Genomic DNA, 23,955 nt, shown 5'->3' on the forward strand with positions numbered 1-23,955 from the left:
GATTTCTTTAAATTTTGACCTTGGACCTCTGCGTAAGGCACGTCAGACTAAATGTTGACTAGGTAGACACAATAGTTCGTCTGCAGCACTAATTAGCATCACATCGTTTGATCGTATAGAACACGTCATTATTGTTGGTTTTGATGCTTACTTTCAATCCAACAAGGGGGTATGAATGTCTTTACAATTTGTTACCTTCCCCCCTCCCCCCCTCCCAATATCTTTCCATCATCACCCACTATTAACGTGTCAAACGTGTTGCACATGCATGACTAAAGTAGCAGCAGGAGTAGTAATTTGCTTACAGCAGGTCTTACTACATTGCCTTAGCATATAACTTCCAAAAAATTGCAAATCAGAGACGTAGATCATTTGAAGAGCATTAGTCTGGAAATCTGACAATCATCTACATAAACACACCAAAAGCCATGGTCAAGTTCATGGGAGGGGGTTATGAAAGACATGCTTTATGAGGTGCGACAATAAAGTAATGAGACTGATTTTCTTTGCAAGATGTGGCAACCCTGCAGGCTTGCGTAGGCACAATATCTTTGACCTAGGTCTATAAGCTGCTTCTAGTCCAAGCAGCACATCGATGCAACTGCTCAATAGTAAGTTGTGCTGTAATAAGTTAACACGTGTTTGTGTCTCTCGTCACGGAAATGGAACCGCATAATATTGCGCAATGGTATGCCATTTCTTTTTGCGTTAAATTGGGTGAAAACGCGACAACTTACGGTAAGCTTCAGAAGGGTTTTGGAGAGGAGGTTATGTAAAGAGCTCAAGTTTTTCGTTGGCATAAAGTGTTTAGTGAAGGCAGAACGAATGTTGAAGACCGCAATGGATGACCATCAACCTCATGGATAGATGTCAACTTGGCCAGGGTGCGTGAACTTGTACGATCTGATCGAAGATTATACCTGAAAATGATTGCAGAAAAAAATGAACATCAATCGATAAACAGTTCGTCTAATAACTGAAGATGGGGTGGTATGACAAAGATTTGTGCAAAAATGGTTCCCAAAAATCTCACATCACAACAGCAAGAAACACGGAAAAATGTGGCAGCCGATCTGTTAGAGCAAAACGGAAATCAATCCAGAATTGTTGAGCCGTGTTATCACTGGTGATGAAAGTTGTTTTTTTCAGTACGATCTAGAGGCAAAACGCCAAAGTTCGCAATGGTGCTCAAAGGGACCACCCAGACCAAAAAAAGCTCGCATGTCAAAGTCAAAAGTGAAATGCATGCTTGTGTGCTTCTTTGATACCAAGGGAATTGTTCATAAAGAGTGGGTGCCTCCTGGGCAAACTGTTAACCAATATTACTAAAAACAAATTTTAGAAAGACTTCGTAAAAGAGTTCTTCATGCTCGTGCAACATTGCTGAAAATTGGATTCTGCATCAAGATAATGCGCCATCCCATACTGCTCTGTCAGTACACCATTTTTTAACCTCAAAACAAATGTCAGTACTACCACAGCCACCTTATTCACTGTGCGACTTATTTCTATTTCCAAGAGTCAAAACTACGGTCAAGGGACACCATTTTCAAACAACACAAGATGTCGAAAAAGCTGTGACGAGGATCTTGAAGGATATTACAGAAGACTAGTTCCAGAAATGTTACCATCAATGGCAGGGCGCTGGAAAAAGTGTGTGCAATCAGAAGGGAACTACTTTGAAGGAGACAACACTAAACTTGATTAAAACAGTAAGCAACATTTTTTCACATCAGTTTCATTACTTTATTGTCGCACTTCGTAGTTAATCTCTGTTCCAATCGCGTATATACCGCTCGAAGATGAGTTTAACCCTAACTACCATATTTTTCGGAATGAAAGACAATGAATGCTTATCTTCATTAGTGTTGTAGTCGGAAGTATTAATATGAAACAAATTTCTCGCCGTTACTTTTTCCAGTGGGGTGGGGGAGGAGACACTTGTTCCACAGGTAGCTTCTGTCCACAAATCACCACGGAGTGGGAAAGCATCGCTCGCTCCTGAACATATGAACATTCCAGAATGAAATTTTCACTCTACAGCGAAGTGTGCGCTGATATGAAACTTCCTGGCAGATTAAAACTGTGTGCCGCATGGAGACTCGAACTCGGGACCTTTGCCTTTGCAGGCAAGTGCTGTACCGACTGAGCACCCAATCACGACTCACGCCTCGTCCTCACAGCTTTAATTCCGCCAGTACCTCGTCTCCTACCTTCCAAACTTCACAGAAGTTCTCCTGCGAACCATGCAGAACTAGCACTCCTGGAAGAAACATTGTATCTATTCTTTCGGACATGTCAGAAAGAACAGATACTATCCGCGACCATGCAGCTGTCTTAGAATTAAATTAAATCAAGACTCTAAGCTGTCGACAGGCGTTGATACACACCAACAGGGACAGTTGAAAATGAGTGCCCCGACCGGGACACGAACCCAGGACCTCCTGCGTACATGGCAAAAACTCTATCATATAAGATACGCCACCCTTTTCATTTGAACAAATTATTTTTTGAGGTTATAGTCTATACCTAAAGTTTCCAATCAAGCTTTTGCCTATTTGAAGTTTCGAATAAACCTGCGATTTCAGTCCATATATTTCGACTTATATCCCGATGATATTTTCGCCCTCAGGATGCCACAAACTCGCTCTTTCTTGGACTAAACCTTCCAGTTTCTCACGCTCTATATTTAGTGTGCGAGAATATCAGTCGATTTGGCCGAAGAAAAACTGATTTGAATCTCATTGATTGTCGTCCGAAGTCTATACATTCGGGGGGGATAAGATCGGCTATAGTCTTGCGTATTGATTTGAATAGATGGGCCGTCGGCGGGATCCACCGATATGAGAGCCACTGTGACTGCAATCTCACTGGTAGGTGCTGTAGGGGAAATGCCGTTCTGAACCGAAGCCTACACTCACATACGAAGCCTACACTCACATATTCTGTAAACATTAAGTGGAGCTCCTAAACGCCTACACTTACAGGTCTACTTACACCTGCTTTTTTGGTTAGTGTCTAAATAGAATTCCACCGAAAACGCAGGATTAATTTTCGTCTGGCTTGTTAACCATTTGTTTCAGAGAAGTGTCAAGACTGGCGAACTTCAAGTTAAATCTACACATTCCTCTTGTAGCTTTGTTAATATTTGCTTCTTTTGCCACAAGAAACGGGTGTTCACACTGTCTCACTTCACTAACATGGTGAGCAGAAGCAACTGCAAGAGAATTCTGAAACAGTGTTATGTAAACTTTATTAAGTCAGAACTGAGGAACAGTAAGGTCAATAGCTTATGAAGGAGCACATCCTCGGTACAAATTAAACGTATGAAGTTTTGCTTAACAATCATATGGTGAAATACTCTCCTTTTTGCATACTATTATTTGTCAAAATCTCATTCTTATATCTCAAATCGTTTATGAAATATGAGGAATGTTGTGGATATTTCACTCTTGTCTATATCACTGGGGCGCGCGATCGCTAATAAGTATAGTACATCAGATCAGTTTTCTCAAGATTCGTGACAGAGACCTCTACCCAAGCCTAAAGAAAATTCAGTATGGTAGCTAAATTTCATATACAGCAATATCCTATTTAATATGCACCAAACACTAAACCACCTCAAGACCGTGTTCCGAAAAAACGGGTACTCGGAATGGCAGATTAGACGTACTCTCCGTCCCACCATCACAGCAATACCTGTGGAGACGGATGAAGTCACGGAAGAAGAGGTAGCCACTGCCTTTATTCCGTACAATGGCGCACTATCGGGGGAAAATCGGCCGTATATTAAAGAAACACCGAGTTAAAACCGTCCTTTGCCCGCCCAATAAAACATGGGCATTACTGGGGAGTGTGAAAGATGACCTCGGTTTGAGGAAGGCCGGCACATACCAAATTCCCTGTGAGTGTGGGAAGACATATCGGACAAACAATACGCACCATCGAAGATCGTTGCCGAGAACATCAAAGGCACACTCGACTGAAATATCCAGATAAGTCGGCGGTAGCAGAGCACTGTTTGTCTGAGAAACACGAGATGGATTATGAGCGTACCAAGATCCTGGCTCAGACCTCTAAATATTGGGACCGTGTTATAAGGAAGACTATCGAAATTCGCACCAGGGAAGATCTTATCAACCGAGACTGCGGCTACAATCTCAGCAAGGCTTGGGACCCGGCATTGAATGTAATTAAAAAGACTCTCAGCAAGAAGTACGAACTGGCCACCAGTTCTCTTGGTCTCCCTCTACGATTTTTACCCTCCGTGCTGCCCTCCAATACTAAATTGGTGATCCCTTGATGCCTCAGAACATGTCCTACCAACCGATCCCTTCTTCTGGTCAAGTTGGGCCACAAACTTCTCTTCTCCCCAATCCTATTCAATACTTCCTCATTAGTTACGTGATCTACCCATCTAATCTTCAGCATTCTTCTGTAGCACCACATTTCGAAAGCTTCTATTCTCTTCTTGTCCAAACTATTTACCGTCCATGTTTCACTTCCATACATGGCTACAGTCCATACAAATACTTTCAGAAATGACTTCCTGACACTTAAATCTATACTCGATGTTAACAAATTTCTCTTCTTCAGAAACGCTTTCCATGCCATTGCCAGTCTACATTTTATATCCTCTCTACTTCGACCATCATCAGTTATTTTGCTCCCCAAATAGCAAAACTCCTTTACTACTTTAAGTGTCTTATTTCCTAATCTAATACCCTCAACATCACCCAACTTCATTCGACTACATTCCATTATCCTCGTTTTGCTTTTGTTGATGTTCATCTTATATCCTCCTTTCAAGACACTATCAATTCCGTTCAATTGCTCTTCCAAGTCCTTTGCTGTCTGCGACAGAATTACAATGTCATCAGCGAACCTCAAAGTTTTTATTTCTTCTCCATGGATTTTAATACCTACTCCGAATTTTTCTTTTGTTTCCTTTACTGCTTGCTCAATATACAGATTGAATAACATTGGGGAGAGGCTACAACTCTGTCTTACTCCCTTCCCAACCACTGCTTCCCTTTCATGTCCCTCGACTCTTATAACTGCCATCTGGTTTCTGTACAAATTGTAAATAGCCTTTCGCTCCCTGAATTTTACCCCTGCCACCTTTATAATTTGAAAGAAAGTATTCCAGTCAACATTGTCAAAAGCTTTCTCTAAGTCCACAAATGCTAGAAACGTAGGTTTGCCTTTCCTTAATCTTTCTTCTAAGATAAGTCGTAAGGTCAGTATTGCCTCACGTGTTCCAGTATTTCTACGGAATCCAAACTGATCTTCCCCGAGGTCGGCTTCTACTAGTTTTTCCATTCGTCTGTAAAGAATTCGTGTTAGTATTTTGCAGCTGTGGCTTATTAAACTGATAGTTCGGTAATTTTCACATCTGTCAACACCTGCTTTCTTTGGGATTGGAATTATTATATTCTTCTTGAAGTCTGAGGGTATTTCGCCTGTTTCATACTTCTTGCTCACCAGATGGCAGAGGTTTGTCAGGACTGGCTCTCCCAAGGACGTCAGTAGTTCCAATGGAATGTTGTGTACTCCGGGTGCCTTATTTCGACTCAGGTCTTTCAGTGCTCTGTCAAACTCTTCACACAGTATCGTATCTCCCATTTCATCTTCATCTACATCCTCTCCCATTTCCATAATATTGTCCTCAAGTACATCGCCCTTGTATAGACCCTCATAGAGGGCCATCTATCACAAAGTGAAAAGTGGTCTAACTAAAACATTCATATTTCATTATGTGCTACACGAATATGTAATAAAAATGGGGTTTCCAATTTTTAAAAAAAGCAGTTGATATCCGTTTGACTTAATGGCAGCGCCATCTAGTGGCCCAACCGTAGCGCCATCTGGTTTCCCCCTTCAAGATAGACAAGTTTCGTTCTTTGTAGTTTTTCCGTTTGATGCTTATTTCGTGAGATATTTGGCCCGGTCACGATCAATGGACCACCCTGTATATTAAGAACAACAAGGGACCCAAGACTAAACCCTGTGGGACATCATTCTTGATGATTTTTTTTTTTTCAGACTATCTGTACTGTTAATTTCAACCTGCTGCATTCTTCCAGTTAAAAATGAATTAAACCACTCATATCACAATACTTAATCTTACCTAGAAGAATTTCATCATTCACACATTCAAAAGCTTTTGAGAGATCACAAAATATCTCAGTGGTTGATGTTCGGTTATTCTATGCATAGGTCTGACGCACTATGACCTTGCTGTCGACCGATGGTATCGGGTGACCTCTGACGATGGTGTCTGGCGACCATTGTTGGTGCCTCTGTAAATGCAGCATAAACCCCATCACTACCGCTCTCCCCCCACTTGCCTTGCTGATTGTGCATCTGCCAGCCATGTGCACTCTACATAGTGTGCCATAAGGAAGTCCATGCTACTGTCTTTACACAGTGTCAGAAATTTATATACCCAACGAATAGAAATAAAATGAACAAAAACCTGTAGAAAAGTTGTTTCACACATAACAACAAACCCATTACCACAGTTCAGTGGCACAGCTAATATAACTGGCGTGTGGGGGACTATGCTTTGTTGTGGCAGCCCCCGTCCACCTCCATCGCCACAAAAGTTTATTATGCTACCTCTCTCCTTGGAGCCTGGGATACAACACAAGACTTTATTGGAACCCACTCCCCCTTGAGTAATGCATGTAGTGATATAATGTAGAGGATCTACTCTGATAATTATTTCCGGAAAAGCTTGTCTATCTTGGAGACCATTTGGCACCCATCTGCAAGTGGCGCCCAGGGCCTCACTTCCCCTTCACTATGCCTCTGCCCCAGTTGTGTTGCCAAATGACCATCAGTAAGTGAAAAGTTGTGGCCAACTGATAGCCATTCTGCCATTCTGTCGGTGCTCCATGTCTGGCTGAGAAAGGGAATATTTAAAAATGTGACATCAAACATATAGCTCCAAATTTTAAAAAAAATTCTTGCAAGTTATGAAAGTCTTGAACCTCACTCATTTTTACAACTTCCAACAGCACTAATAATCCAGGGCTGTCTGAACTAATCCCAGATGTATTGTAAGCCTATGATTTAACTGTACATTCCACAGATTGATTGCAGATGTTCTGCTGACAACATGTCCTTCATTGTCACCAGTTTATGTAATTATTTTATTGTTTGCTTCAATTTCTCTGAGAGTTCAGATCAGTTCACAGTATCCACTCTAGAGAGTTATTCAGTGATATTCTTCTCATTGAGTTCTAAATATTTGGTACCACTCCAGATAATCTTGGTTACTCTTGTCCATTTTCTGTTGGTAACAATTTGGCCTTGATATTTGAGCTAGTGATGCTCTGCTTCAAAGACGCTTTGCCTGGTTTTTACATTGGGGACTTCATTGATGTTCCTCCTGTAAATATCAATGTGGTGAATCTCCAATTCTTTTTTTTTTATTGTGGATTTTCCATGTGTCTTGTTTATGAGTGGGTTTCTGTAACTGTGTTGACATAATTTCTAGATTAAAATTTTGGCAGGATCTTCTGAGGGGTTCGCCATTTTTATTGGGACTCTCAGTGTATGGTCATGTGATTCTGCTTTCTTTTCATTCCCTAATGGACCATTAAAATCACCTAGCAGAATCTTGGTCTGATATTTGGGAATTCTGTTTGTGATTTCTTTCAGAAGTCTTCTACCCCATGGGTTTTTAGAGTTGTAGTCATCTCTCAACGCATGCATGTTAATCAGTGTGTATGTCTTGTTTCTTATATTATCGACAGTGCTGAGAATTTTCCTGAAGGTGAGGCATAGGTGCCCGCAAGGCGCCATATTACAACAATTGACAGCCCTCTAGTGGTAGAGGGTTGCAGCTTGGGTCATGCATGACAGTGGTAGGCCTCATCCAACATAGAGAGAGAGGAAAAAAAAAAACAGAGGCATTACTTGTTGGCACACCCTCGTAATGTGTAGGCATTGACTCATCCTATATTAAATGTACGCTCTGTACATGTTGTAATCCGATGGGACCAAATAAAAATCAGTTGACCAGCTAAGTGTTTGAAAATGGGAAATAATTCTAGAAAATTATGAGACATGTTCAGTACAGTGCCCTTCCCAATTGCTTGCTGGCAAGATCGAACCCGATTCAGATTTCGAGTCCACAGATAGAACCGACAAACTACAGGAATCTGAGTAAGGCATGACAGAAAGGGTAAGATGCTCAACTAAAAGAAAAGAAGAATAATTTCCGAATGTAGGCAGAAAGGTCTGAAAGAAATGGTATCCCACTATTTACATGCTAACAGAGCTGTAGTCTGCCGACGTGTATTCGCGTGCATAGTGTTAAGTGAAATATGATAATTGTGACTGTACACTTCGATTTTGCATCATGTAAATTATATTTTCAATTTTGAAAGACTGTCGCAATTACAGTTCTTCAATAAATAGAATTACATATTTTCAGATGCATATTTTTGTAATTATAATAAAATGTATATCTCTTTACTCCAATTTATTTGTATATTCATCCTTCCAGGTATCACATCACAATGAATAGGGTTTTTAATCAAAAACATGCTTCTATCCCACTTGCACTAACTCCAGTCTGTTTGGAAAACTGACTCCAGGCCCATAAACATGCAGCTGTGCCCCACACACATCTTCATGTCCTACCCTCAGTCCACCTGAAAAACTGAGACAGCATCCCCCCCATGATGAGTGAGGTGTTGAACTCAGGAGAATGATAAGATATTACAACCATGCTCTTTGCATCTGGGTACATGATTTTCTTATAAAAGCATTACACTGCACTCGTGTATTTTAATATGATAAGGTACTTTAGTTGTCCCTTTTCATTACCTATTAACTCTACATTGGCATCTGCATCTGAGTCCTCCAAGTAATCTGTGTAGTATGCATCACTTATGAAGACTGTTTTGGCTACCTTTTTAAACGGCCGTATTTTATAATCTTTGTAATCTCCTTGGGCAGTTTCTGATGCAATATTCTTCTCTGATAGAAAATGCTATTTTGAGGTTTTTTATTTGGTTTTCCTTGGTAATTATGTATTTCCAAACTGGCTGTTGTTCCATGATACCATGGCTATATTTAGAAATATTAGCGAAATACTTATTAATGTTTTTTGCTGATATGTACTACAGCTCTTGGTCTTGTGGTAGCATTCTCGCTTCCGTGTATGGGGTCCCGGGTTCGATTCCTGATGGGGTCAGGGTTTTTCCCTGCCTCGAGATGACTGGGAGTTGTTGTGTCATCTGCATCATCATAATCATTCATCCCCATTACGTTCAGAGGAAGGCAGTGGCAAACAATCTGCCCTAGGACCTTGCCTAGTCAGCGGTGCGGGTCGCCTGCATCATCCCCTACGCTCCTTGGAGTATAGTACATCATCATCATCATCACCATCACGACTACAAATTAATAGATATACACACCTGATGCAGTAGGGATACCAAATTTTTTTTTAAATAGTTCTCTACAACGAGACCAAGAACTATTTCTAGTTGGGTCAGTTCTGCAGTTTAAAAATTATGTGCATGTTTTGTGCTTTTGATACCCACAAAAGAATCTAATAGCTATGAACTGAGTGTACATAGGAATATTATGTCATTCCAAGACACTGCCTGTTACAAACTGGTGACAGAACTCTAAGAACATAACATGCTGATGACATTCTTTTTATCTTTTTGACTCTGTATGTTCATTCAGTGTTAAATGACAACCAGTATTCATCATTAAAAACTTGGTGTTTGATGTACAGTCAATATATTTACCATCTACACTTAAAGCAACAGTCATTTTCTTCTTTATCATGAAGTGTGTACAGTTTGTTTTCATTATGTTCAATGTTAATTTATTACATATTGATTAATTGTGAACACTGCCGCAGATTTAATTTCATTTATCTGATATCCAGTTTTTTGGAAAGTTATACTAAAGTATTATACTAAGCCATGATGTAAACAAATTCTTACTATATTAAATCATTTTATGTGGTTTGATGCTCTTATTATTAAAATCCTAGATATGGCTATGGCAGGAAGTTATGTCTGGAGAGGGGTGGAAGGAGGAGATATTAGGAAAAGCTGGATCTGCATCAGCATGAGGGATTTCCTCCTCTATCCATGGACAGAAGATAGAATATTATCCATACAATGATGTTTTTACATTTATTTTATATGAAATTTATGTTCTACTACAACTACTTTAAAAAGAACACACATATAGTCATGAAGTGTCAGTAAATCTGATTATTTTACGTACAGTACTAAACAGTAAAAGAGAGACAATAATTACCTTTCTCCACTTGTCTAAAGACCTATTCAGCAGCATCATAGGAGATGGCACAACATGGTGTAAATCATCAGACAAGTTTGAGAAGCATAAAGCATATTATAATACTCTGGCTCAGAATATTGCCCAAATCCTTATTTTCATCATATGTAATATTGTTTGAACATAGATATATGGAGCTGCTCAATGTTAGCTGGATCTAAATGCTATGCACATCATTTGACATCTTCAACATTTTGTTCATACATTCCCTTGACTGTTGTGAGTGAGGTTTGTCTACCAGTGCTACTAAATGGTGGTACATGAAATGCACTGCTTTGTTTTTGAATGAACAGTTTACTGTCAAGACAAACTCAGTGGAACAAATACTACCGTGGCAAACGATTTATGAAGTACAGTTCTAACTCAGCACGTGCTCAGTATGTCCACTATTGATTCCTAACTTCCTTAACACAAACACTGATATCAGCAATAACCCTATGGCACATGTTTTCTGTGATATCATTGTGAACTTGAAGAATAAGGCATCTGAGCACCATTATATCATGTGGATGTTTCAGGAAAATTGTTTCATATAGGTACCCTCAAAGAAAGAAGCCACATGGATTGAGGTCCCATCTGTTCGTGGACCAAAATTGTCTTTCATTGAAATTACCTGGAAATCAGTGAAATGATTTACATGTCAAAATGCTCATGTAAGAAATAAACATAGTATTTGCAGTATCTGGCCTTGTCCCATCTTTCATGAACAACTGTGTGTTGAGGGGCGATGCAGTAGCAAGAAGCTGTGGAACAAGGTTGTTGTGTAGCACACCCAGATAACGCGCACTGTCCAGTTTCTTCAAAGATAAAAGGGCCTGTAACCCTGTGACTGGGAATTGCAACTCGCACAGTAATCCTTGAAGCATGATGATGTTCATGAAGCACTAGTGGTTTTTCAATAGCCCAAAAATGTACATCTTGTTTGTTAACCACACCATCCAAATTAAAATGTGCCTTTTCTGAAAAGCCTATCCTCTGCCCAGCAGGCAAATGACACTCTTTGCTGCTTGTGTTCTGCAGTGAGCTTCCGAGCAGAGATTACCTTATACAAGTACATTTGGAGCTCACTTTTAAGAATCTGTTGAATGGAGCATGTAGATATGCCCAGTTACAATACTGGCTTTCTGCATGATTTGCTGGGGTTTGGCTTCAGCAGAGCTAGCTTTGCTTCCAATATTGATTCTTCCCATACAAATTGACCACACAGACTGTGAATGGTTTTTCTGCAAACCGTTGTCAAAACTGTCTGTCGCAACAAGACTTTTTGTTTTGTGAAAAATTAACACAACTCCCAATCGTTGCTGCAGTATGAGTCATCCATTGTTGACCACATTGTAAACACTGGTCTCATAGTGACAGTATTGTGAATTACATGTCATTTTTTAACTCCTTTCTTTCTCCTGGTTTTACTACTATTGCTCAACGAGATATCCAGTGCACTCATAAATTTTGTATGAAACAAGTGGTAATGCATTTCATACACCACCCTGTATATGTTACTCTTCAGCCATCAACATGTATGTAAATACAATATGTTTTAAATATTAAAACTGGTAAAATATTTATAAGTGAGTTTAAAATGATGGTTACAATACTAGTAAAACTGGTGATAGAGTCCACTTCATCAAGAAGAACCAGCACTGGTAGAGGATAATTCGGTAGCAAAGAGTTTGAGTGGTTCTGATGGTGTAAGGCGGGGAACAGCAATAAAGCACAAGGACTGGTGGTTGTGGATGGGTGGATGATAGGGAAACATACGATATGGATGGCTGTAATTAGGACGAGGGCGATGGTACAATAATGAGGAGGGAAGAACAGTAGAGAGTGAGAAGGGGATGGGGAACCCTGATGTGGCAGAGGGTAGAGTGCAGATTACATCTGATAGTACAAGTAAAGGTCAGGGAAAATTATGTTGTCTGGGAGAGGAAACCTGTTAGAATGGCCTAGGGAGAGGGTATAGAGTGTGTGGATGTAAGTAGGGTTGGTGAGATGTGTAAGTGAGGCAGCATGCCGCTGTGAGAAATAATTTCCTCACTAACCTTGCACACACACACAGCCCTATGTGCACTAGTACATATGGGTGTCAGCAGGGAAATTAGTAAACAGGACATGAAAAGTGCTTTGGATTTTTAAATTCCTCCATAGGAACAGGCCACAATTACATAAAAATTAACAGGGGATAATCAACACAGTAAAATTACATAGCGATAAAAATGGACACAGCGGAAATAATTTGTATAGCACACAGTAGCCTCATAGAACTGATGGCTCCAGCAAGTGGCAAGTAGTGAATCACAAATGTCATAAATTATACTCAGCAATTCTGTACCTAGAAAATATGAGAGAGAAAAACTTGCAGGCACGCACAAGGTACACTTCAGCAATTGGGCAACATCCGGCACACTATCGACTATGATACAACCACTACTTAGAATTCATGTGATGCAGAAGTAGTCTTCCAATCTCGTGAAACTGCCGTGGGCGGAATCAGAAACAGCAGTCTCAAATTGATCAATGTGAACAAAATTCTAACACACTACCATTAGTACTCATCGGGGTTTTATAGATGTCAGCAGTCAAAGCTTGCGGTATAGACTCACTGGTTTCATCTTCTCTACACCCATGCATGTCCAGAATACCATTACTGGACCTTGTGGCAAGCCCGTTCTTCAAGCTCACACAGGACAAAAAACACTCACTATCGAACACTGTATCACTCGGGTAAGCATGTCAATCATTTGGCATTGGTGCGGAAAGTGCTGGTCGGGAAGATCTTTCCATTACCTGCTTCTCTCCTGGAAAATTCCAGGGCTGCCACAAGGTAGTGTGTGCTGGAGTACACTTTGCTTGCGTCCAATCCATGTTTTCTGCTGAAGCAGATGTGTGGCAGGTGGGCATGCACTGTAGTGCGTCACCAGACCAAATTTGGAAAACAGATGGTAAACAGTAGGTGTGTTGGAGCAGAGATTGAAGGGCGCATAGGAGATACTGATGTATTAAATGTGTGAATGGAGAGGGGAGAGGGGGAGTTTGATGGGCTGGTAAAGGATTTGTAAAGGGGAGAGGGTAAATAGTTGCAGAATGCAAGGTGTAGTGTGGAGCATTCAACAATTTGGAAAAAGTGAGAGTACTTTGGTGCAGGGGATATCCAGGCTACACTGGCATAGCATATGATGGCTATTTTAAAGTCCATGAACGGGACTTAAGATCTATGATGGAATAATGCACAGTCAGCAAGAGCTGATCGAGAAAAGACGTTCTACACATTGCATACCATGCCTGTGTTGATCTTGATGACTGCATCTGTGTTTGGGGAATTTGGGGGGGGGGGGGGGGAGAGGATTGGTACAGATCAGTCCCTCTGTAAGAAGTTCTGAATATTATGGGCTGTGATCTGGAGTTTCATGTTTAAAGTAATTTTGGAGGCAATGCAAGTAAGTAAAAACACACCAGTCACCTATTTGTACACTCCAGTATTTTAGGTTACCATTTATGTGCATTCGAATAAAAAAGTTTTCATACTCAATATAATAGAGGGAAACATTCCACGTGGGAAAAATATATCTAAAGAGAAAGATGATGAGACTTACCAAACAAAAGCGCTGGCAGGTCGATAGACACACAAACAAACACAAATATACACACAAAATTCTAGCTTTCTCAACCAACGGTTGCCTCGTCAGGAAAGAGGGAAGGCGAGGGAAACACGAAGGATTTGGGTTTTAAGGGAGAGGGTAAGGAGTAATTCCAATCCCGGGAGCAGAAAGACTTACCTTAGGGGGAAAAAAGGACAGGTATACACTCGCACACACACACATATCCATCCACACATATACAGGCACAAGCAGACATTTGGATATGTGTGTGTGTGCGAGTGTATACCTGTCCTTTTTCCCCCCTAAGGTAAGTCTTTCCGCTCCCGGGATTGGAATGACTCCTTACCCTCTCCCTTAAAACCCAAATCCCTCGCCTTCCCTCTTTCCTGACGAGGCAACCGTTGGTTGCGAAAGCTAGAATTTTGTGTGTATGTTTGTGTTTGTTTGTTTGTGTGTCTATCGATCTGCCAGCCCATCTAATCTTCAGCATTCTTCTGTTGCACCACATTTTGAAAGCTTCTATTCTCTTCTTGTCCAAACTATATATCGTCCATGTTTCACTTCCATAGATGGCTACACTCCATACAAATACTTTCAGAAACGACTTCCTGACACTTAAATCTATACTCGATGTTAACAAATTTCTCTTCTTCAGGAACGCTTTCCTTGCCATTGCCAGTCTACATTTTATATCCTCTCTACTTCGACCATCATCAGTTATTTTGCTCCCCAAATAGCAAAACTCCTTTACTACTTTAAGTGTCTCATTTCCTAATCTAATTCCCTCAGCATCACCAGACTTAATTAGACTACATTCCATTATCCTCATTTTGCTTTTGTTGATGTTCATCTTATATCCACCTTTCAAGACAAAGTCGATTCCTTTCAACTGCTCTTCCAAGTCCTTTGCTGTCTCTGATAGAATTACAATGTCATCGGCTAACCTCAAAGTTTTTATTTCTTCTCCATGGATTTTAATACGTATTCCAAATTTTTCTTTTGTTTCCTTTACTGCTTGCTCATCATACAGATTGAATAACATTGGGGAGAGGCTGCAACCCTGTCTCAGTCCCTTCCCAACCACTGCTTCCCTTTCATGCCCCTCGACTCTTATAACTGCCATCTGGTTTCTGTACAAATTGTAAATAGTCTTTCGCTCCCTGTATTTTACCCCTGCCACCTTCAGAATTTGAAAGAGAGTATTCCAGTCAACATTGTCAAAAGCTTTCTCTAAGTCCACAAATGCTAGAAATGTAGGTTTGCCTTTCCTTAATCTAGCTTCTAAGATAAGTCGTAAGGTCAGTATTGCCTCATGTGTTCCAATATTTCTACGGAATCCAAACTGATCTTCCCCGAGGTCAACTTCTGCCAGTTTTTCCATTCATCTGTAAAGAATTCGTGTTAGTATTTTGCAGCTGTGACTTATTAAACTGATAGTTCAGTAATTTTCACATCTGTCAACACCTGCTTTCTTTGGGATTGGAATTATTATATTCTTCTTGAAGACTGAGGGTATTTCGCCTGTCTCATACATCTTGCTCACCAGATGGTAGAGTTTTGTCAGGACTGGTACTCCAAGGCCGTCAGTAGTTCTAATGGAATGTTGTCTACTCCCAGGGCCTTGTTTAGACTCAGGTCTTTCAGTGCTCTGTCAAACTCTTCATGCAGTATCGTATCTCTCATTTCATCTTCATCTACATTCTCTTCCATTTCCATAATACTGTCCTCAAGTACATCACCCTTGTATAGACCCTCTATATACTGCTTTCACCTTTCTGCTTTCCCTTCTTTGCTTAGAACTGTTTTTCCATCTGAGCTCTTGATATTCATGCAAGTGGCTCTCTTTTCTCCAAAGGTCTCTTTAATTTTCCTGTAGGCAGTGTCTATCTTACCCCTAGTAACATAAGCCTCTACATCCTTACATTTGTCCTCTAGCCATCCCTGCTTAGCCATTTTTCACTTCCTGTCGATCTCATTTTTGAGACGTTTGTATTCCTTTTTGCCTGCTTCATTTGCTGTATTTTTATATTTTCTCCTTTCATCAATTAAATTCAATATTTCTTCTGTTACCCAAGGATTTCTATTAGTCCTCGTCTTTTTACCAACTTGATCCTCTGCTGCCTTCACTACTTCATCTCTCAGAGCTACCCATTCTTCTTCTACTGTACTTCTTTCCCCCATTCCTGTCAATTGTTCCCTTATGCTCTCCCTGAAACTCTATACAACCTCTGGATTAGTCAGTTTATCCAGGTCCCATCTCCTTAAATTCCCACCTTTTTGCAGTTTCTCCAGTTTTAATCTACAGTTCATAACCAATAGATTGTGGTCAGAGTCCACACATGTACCTGGAAATGTCTTACAATTTAAAACCTGGTTCCTAAATCTCTGTCTTACCATTATATAATCTGATACCTTCTAGTATCTCTAACATTCTTCCATGTATACAATCTTCATTCATGATTCTTGAACCAAGTGTTAGCTATGATTAACTTACGCTCTCTGCAAAACTCTGCCAGGCAGCTTCCTCTTTCATTTCTTAGCCCCAATCCGTATTCACCTATGTTTCCTTCTCTCCCTTTTCCTACTCTTGAATTCCAGTCAGCCATGACTATTAAATTTTTGTCTCCCTTCACTACCTGAATAATTTCTTTTATCTCATCATACATTTCATCAATTTCTTCATCATCTACAGAGCTAGTTGGCATATAAACTTGTACTACTGTAGTAGGCATGGGCTTCGTGTCTATCTTGGCCACAATAATTCGTTCACTATGCTGTTTGTAGTAGCTTACGCGCACTCCTTTTTTTTTATTCATTAGTAAAACCTACTCCTGCATTACCCCTATTTGATTTTGTATTTATAACCCTGTATTCACCTGACCAAAAGTCTTGTTCCTCCTGCCATCGAACTTCACTAATTTCCACTATATCTAACTTTAACCTAACCATTTCCCTTTTTAAATTTTGTAACCTACCTGCCCGATTAAGGGATCTGACATTCCACGCTCCGATCCGTGGAACGCCAGTTTCCTTTTCCCTGATAATGACGTCCTCTTGAGCAGCCCCCACCCGGAGATCTGAATGAGGGACTTTTAGCTTTTTACCCAAGAGGACACCATCATCATTTAACCATACAATAAAGCTGCATGCCCTCGGGAAAAATTACTGCTGTAGTTTCCCCTTGCTTTCAGCCATTCGCAGTACCAGCACAGCAAGGCCGTTTTGGTTAGTGTTACAGGGCCAGATCAGTCAATCATCCAGACTGTTGCCCCTGAAACTACTGAAAAGGCTGCTGCCCCTCATCAGGAACCACACGTTTGTCTGGCCTCTCAACAGATACCCCTCCGTTGTGGTTGCCATCTGTATCGCTGAGGCATGTAAGTCTCCCCACCAACGACAAGGTCCATGGTTCATGGGGGGCCGGGGGTTTAATGTTAATGATATTCTAACTAACATAATGTTTTCAAGTGTGTTATTTGTATTATGCACAACAAACAAACAAAAGTACATAAGTATGTATTTCTCAAAAGTCCAAAAATGGACACAGTCCATCTTTTTATTCAAGCATCCAACTGCTCTCATATGTTTGTGTCACCTATAACATAAACTACATTGGCAAGACTACCATCATATGTGCAATACAACAAAAAACAAAGGTAAATGTTCAATGGATAAATGTGGTAGAATGATACTATTGGCTAGTGTGTGTCAAGTGGTTTACTTCCTGGTGCACCTTGTAATTCATTAATTATATTTCAGGAATGGTCTCCAGTGCATAAATACCACTACACTCACTGGAGGAGGACATACACAACACCAGTGGAGGTGGGAGTTTATTACGAAGCACAATGTCCAGACTCTCAGGACTTCATTATCGACCAGTTACTTCCAGCATATGAAAAGGCCCCAAATCTGATAGAACCTATTTTTATCCCATATGGGAAGGCACATGTAAGTAAAAATACATTCACATACACATTTTAGTCAAGTATTTCTCTGTGTACTGTCTTTCCCAAAATCAATGACGGAAATTATTTCTTGTAAATATTAAGCATTCTGTCATAATCTCCTTCATACATAGAACCTTCAACTGCATAATTTAGCAGAGTGACATACTTGAAATTTACATATGGTCCAATATCTCTTAGTGAAATTAATACTGAAAAAGTTTATGTAACTGAATGTGCAATGTGGATTTTGTAAGGTCAAAGTACCAGTTTGAAGCCCGTAAATGTTATTTAAATAAAGATAAAGTGTAGTATAACAATGTAGCATATCTGGTCATCATAATTATGCATATTTCATCGTCTGCTCTATTCCTGACATTTCTGTAATTGTCATCTGCCATTTGTTTATCATTTTGGTCAATTCTTATCGTAAGGTGACCATCAATGGATTTCCCTCTCATTTTCACTTGTAGTTGCCTTGGCTGCTTCCCTGTCCATGCCACCTGGATTCTTCCCAACAACACCAGCTTTTCTGAATTGCTGTAAACCCGGCACTGATGTCAATCTTCACTACTCCCTGTCCTTCACTTGCCTCTACACCCTTCCTTGCTCCCACTCCAGCTGCAGACAACTACTGTCTCCCTCTTCCTCCTCCCCTGCCCCCCCCCACTGCACATCTCCCTGGACCCCTCCTCTCTTCCTCCTGCCCCCCTCCAACACAGCCTCCTCGTGCAGCATCTGACAGGCTATTACCCTGTTTTTGCCATGTCCCTGATTGCTCCCAAAGGCAGCACAATAGCTTCTTCTCCCAACCCCATCCTGCTGTGCCTCCCTACACCTCTTCGTAACTCCACTACCCACCATAGCAGAAACTGCTAATAAAGTCAGTCTGGCCTCAGCCCCAAGGGCACCCATATTCAGGGAAAAAGGGAGTCAAGCTGCCCTCTCCGCCCCCACCTACCAAGGAAAGGAAAGAATTATAATGCAGTCAGGTAATTTTCTTTCAAAAAAATCATTTAAAAGTTGGTACTGTGCAGGTACAATGTCGGAACTGGAACCTTTCATGGCTACTTAAGTTGCCATTTGTCTTCCATAATATTGGGTTGGTGCATAAGTTCATAGCATTTTTCTCTAAGTTTAATAAACACAACAGATACATATAACAGAAACTTTAATCATCAATAATATATTCTCCTTCACCATTTACAACAGTACGACCATGAGTTTGAAACAAAGAACATGTTAAGACATGTTCAGAGCACATTTTCATCCAAATGTTCCTTGAAGGCTGCAGTGCACAATGATGTCACAACCCAATTCTTGTATAGTATTTTCTGTCTTTCTAGCAGAGCGTGGGTGGGCATTATCATGGAGTAGCATCACTTCACAGAGTCTCCCTAGTCTTGTTCTTCACTGCATCTGCAAGACGTATCAGTTGTTCAAAATAAGTGTCAGCAGTGATGGTTAAACCTTCAGGAAGCAATTCATAATCACCACAGCACTGCTGTTCCATCAGTTGCATAACATTATCTTTTCTGGGTGCACAAAGGTCTTTGTATGGGCAATTGCTGATTTGTTCGGCTCAACCATTCCTTTATATTCCTCATACCAGCATAAAGACACAATTTTTCATCAACAGAAACAATACAGCATAGGATTGTGAGGATTGTTCATGACCAATTGATGATGATCAAGCAGAGATGCACACGTGCCACTGGTTTAATTTTTCTGATTTTGAGTTAGAGCATGCATAATCCATACACACGATTTTTGAAAATGTCACACGCTATTGGCATAATCATATTTGTCAGTTCTCAAATACACTGACATGGGTCATTGTGGATTAATGCACCTAAACTATTTTCATCAAACCCCAAAGGTCTTCTTGAATGCAGAGAGTCACTAATGTCAAAACGATCCTCCTTAAAACAAGAAAACTATTTTCTTGCCGTGCTCTGTCCAGTGGCATTACCTCCATGCACAATGCAAGTGTTTCTGGCTGCCTCCAATGCTGTCATGTCTGTATTGGACTCCAATATAAGAATATATCAGAAATGTTCAGATTTCTCCACTTGGCACTCCATTGTCTTGCATCCACAGCTCGAGTCACTAACTCCAAATGGCAAAATGAGAATATGTAAACTCAAATAGAAACAATAAACTACAAATAAAAATGACAATCAATAAATAAACTCTTAGCAATCAACACTGGCATAAAAAAAATGCCATGAAAAATGTACCAACCTCATATTAAAAATACTCCATACCCCTAGGTCTAGACCCAGGCCCCCCATTTAAACCATGTATGGTGTGGCTGTCCTTATCATCTGGGGAATACAGCATTCAGTCTCTCAACTGTCAGAAATTCAGAGACAGGTAATGATCATGACCTAGTCGTCAAAGTTCTTCATATCGACAAGAATCTTATGTGGACTGATCATATTCTTCATGTTGATCTAGTGTTGAATATCTGAATGTACGAAACTCAGTTTGGACTCTTATACTATCCATATAGTTACTTCTATTTCGATATTGATGTCAGTACTGCATACTGCAGTCACTTCCACTCTCTTGGCTTTATAAAGCATCACATAAGCTGCTTTTGTAGATGCGAGAGACAATAAAATACTACCTTGCAACATGATATCTTGGGAGAACCACATACTGGAAACAAAAAGTTTTCACTGCTAAAAGGAGGAAGTAATTAGAGTAAAATGCTGGATACAGCATAGACATTTGTATAGGAACATGCTTAGAAAGCTAGGAATTCTGACAAAAAGATGCACACATCCACAGATTATTTTATTTGTAAGTTTAAATTTCTGTACAAACCAAACAACTCAACATCACAAATATAATATAAGAAAAAAGTTTGACCTACACTGTGAGCTGAAGAACCTCAGCATTGTGCAAAACAGACTGCATTACAGCAGTGCAAAAGTGTTCAGTGTTGTCACTCCTCAAATTATTTACTTTTATTTATTTATTTATTTCCATGTTGTGAATATATCTCAGGATATGGAATGTGTCAGTTTTACAAATTTGTTATGGTGTTATTTAAGTAGTATATTATTCTCATGAAAGTATCTGCAGCTTAGATTCTATAACAGAAAAATAAATTTTGCTGTTAAATCAATATTACAGAAAAAGAAATATCAAAGAAAATGTATTATAGATAAATAAGTATGTTTACAATAATAAATAGACAGGTTCACAAATGAAGATTTTTAACCCAGTACTCATTAGCTACTAAACACTTAATTCATGGGAGGGCATTAAAAATCTTACAGCCACTGAAATGGGCCTCCCTTCTCAACCATAGTCATGTTTGCATGCCCATAGTGGATAGTCTTTCCTTCTAGTATCATGTCTATGATATGCACTATTAGGTTTGAAAAGCAGCCTTTAAAATGATTCCTACATGTGGCTCTAGGATGGACTGCACTCATGATTCTTATGGCTCTTTTCTGCACCCACCCACAGCACTTCCCTAGCAAGTGACTAACTTCAAAATACAATTCCCAAAATGCCATGATAATAATTGTAACAAGCTGATTTAGTATTTTCCACATTTCTATAAGAGCATAAGTTGCAGAAATCATGCTTTTGCATACATCCAAGATGTGGTTTGACCAGTTTAGCGTGCTATCAGTATGTAAGCCCCAGGTATTTTGAACTTTCTACCTTAGCTACCATATCTGCAGGTTGCCAGGTTTTTGTCCTGTTTCTTCATCTTTCAAGTTTGTGCAAAACTGGATATAGTTTGTTTTACTGTAATTAACAGGAACTACCTATGTTAAACAAGTTCACAATATTCATAAAAACATAATTAGCTGACTCAAGTCGTCTGTTGAATTATCAATAAGCAGCATAGTGCAATCAGGAAATATGCTGAATTTACAATATTCTGTAAAAATAGGAAGATCATTAATAAAAGATAAACTGTAAAAATAGGAAGATCATTAATAAAAGATAATAAAAAGTATTGGGTCCAGAACAAAGCCCTGAGGCACTTGATGTGTGATGGTAGCCCAGCCCAAAGATGAGACACCTTCTCAACTATCCAGTACAACTTTACTTTCTGAAAGATAGGAATAAAGCCACTTCCCTGCTGCACCATTTATTCGTAGATACTTTACATTAAGTATTTGGTGACTGACACAGCCAAAAATTTTTGATAGGTTGTAAAATATTACAAACATCTTTATCTTTTTGTTGATGGATTCCAAAACATTGGTAGCAAATGCAAATACTGCATCTTTTGGTGATAACCTCCTCTGGAATCCAGACTGACTTTAGCTGACAATATTATGTTGACTGAGATGCTTAACAACTTTAGAATGCATTAGTTTCTCTAAAACCTTGCAAAAGCTTGTCAGTACAGAGGTTTCAAAACTTCATACTGAAGCCTTTCAGGAATTGCACTGATCAGCCACAACATTATGATCATTGACCTACTATAGAAATAAACCTGTGCAGGCGATGGCAGCATTACGTATAAGGAATGACTGCTAATCAAATGCAAGGTGCATGTAGTATCAGTGAGCATGCTATCTGTGTGTAGACTGGGGAGTTTGACTGAGGGCAGGTTGTTACGGCCCAGAGGCTTGGCAAGGGGATTTTGGAAACTGCACAACTTGTCAGGCATTTGAGGAGTGCTGTTGTGAGTGTCCTAAATACATGGTGGTGAAACCACACCCATACATTGTAGGGTTGGTGGCCATCCCTCATAGATGTTGGACATCATAGGCTGGGCAGACTGGTAAAACAGAACAGGCAGTGAACCGTAGCAGAACTAACACCAGACTTTAATTCTGGACAGAGTAAAAGTGTGTGTGAACACACAATTTTTTGAACACACCTAACAGTGGGCCTCTGCAGCCGATGACCCATGCGTGTGCTAATGTTAACACCGCAATATAGGCAAGTAAGATTGAAATGGGCACGTGACCAATGGCAGTGGATGTTGGTGCAGTGGCAGAGCAATGCATGGTCTGATGAATCCCAATATCTTCATCATGCCGGTCTGAGGGTGCAAATCTGTCATCTTCAAAGGGAACACCTCCTTTGCGAGACATAAAAAAGTTGGCAGCAGCTCCATTATGCTCTGGGGAACATTCACGTGGGCATCCATGGATCCAGTAGAGCTTGTGCAAGACACCATGACAGCCATGGAGTATTGTACACAGGTTGCAGTCCACGTACACCTGTTACTGACAACCTTGTTTCCTGAAAGCTGTGGCATTTTTCAACAAGATAATGCACCATGTTACAAGGCCAGGAGTGTGACTGAGTGGTTTGAGGAACACAGTGGCAAGTTCCAGTTGGTGTGCTGGCCTCTCGAACTTGCCAGAATTGAACCCGAGTGAACACATCTGGGATGTGATTGAATTTGACATCAGAGCTCATCATTCCCTCCCCAGATTTATGGGAATTATGTTACTTGTGTATGCAAATGTAGAGCCAGTTTCCTACCACAGTCTGCCAAGACCTCATTTCCAGAATGAAATTTTCACTCTGCGGCGGAGTGTGCACTGATACAAAACTTTCTTGCTGATTAAAACTGTGTGCCGAACTGAGACTCGAACTCAGGACCTCTGCCTTTTGTGGACAAGTGCTTTACTGACTGACCTACCCAAGCACATGGAGTGCAGTTCGAGTCTCAGTCCAGCACACAGTTACAATCTGCCGGGAAGTTTCAACACCTCATTGCTTCCATGTCGTGATGTGCCGGTGCTGTTATCCATGCTAATGGTGGACATATCAACTATTAGATAGGTGGTCATAATGTTCTGGCTGATCAGTGTAAATCTGCTGTCAATGAAATGACAACATTTGAACACTGACTGATTCTTAAGCATTCCTAATAGAAAAATCCATCTCTGTTTCAGATTAATATCTAAACTAGCAGGCATATTTCTCTTTCTTGTTGATAAATCTGCAGCAGTTTTGTTTTCTTATTTGGATGTGTGAACAGTATTATGCCTTTTGGTTGTAACCCACACAATTGTTTAATGCAACACAGTCTACTGTACTCAGTAAAACTTGCGCCCATCTCTATAGCGGAGCTCACTAAT

The 23,955-nt window shown here is 40.2% G+C and overlaps 1 protein-coding gene across 1 annotated transcript in view; it reads left to right on the forward strand.

The window, feature by feature from the left end:
- LOC126106627 (GILT-like protein 1) overlaps nt 1-23,955 on the forward strand; it is an 80,677-nt gene that overhangs the window by 15,958 nt on the left and 40,764 nt on the right. The window contains exon 2 of the mRNA XM_049912982.1: nt 17,691-17,882. Coding sequence (XP_049768939.1) covers nt 17,691-17,882 — 192 coding nt within the window. The remainder of the gene's footprint in view (nt 1-17,690; nt 17,883-23,955) is intronic.

This window comes from Schistocerca cancellata, chromosome 10 (genome assembly GCF_023864275.1).
Source record: "Schistocerca cancellata isolate TAMUIC-IGC-003103 chromosome 10, iqSchCanc2.1, whole genome shotgun sequence".
In the NCBI taxonomy this organism is placed as follows: domain Eukaryota; kingdom Metazoa; phylum Arthropoda; class Insecta; order Orthoptera; family Acrididae; genus Schistocerca; species Schistocerca cancellata.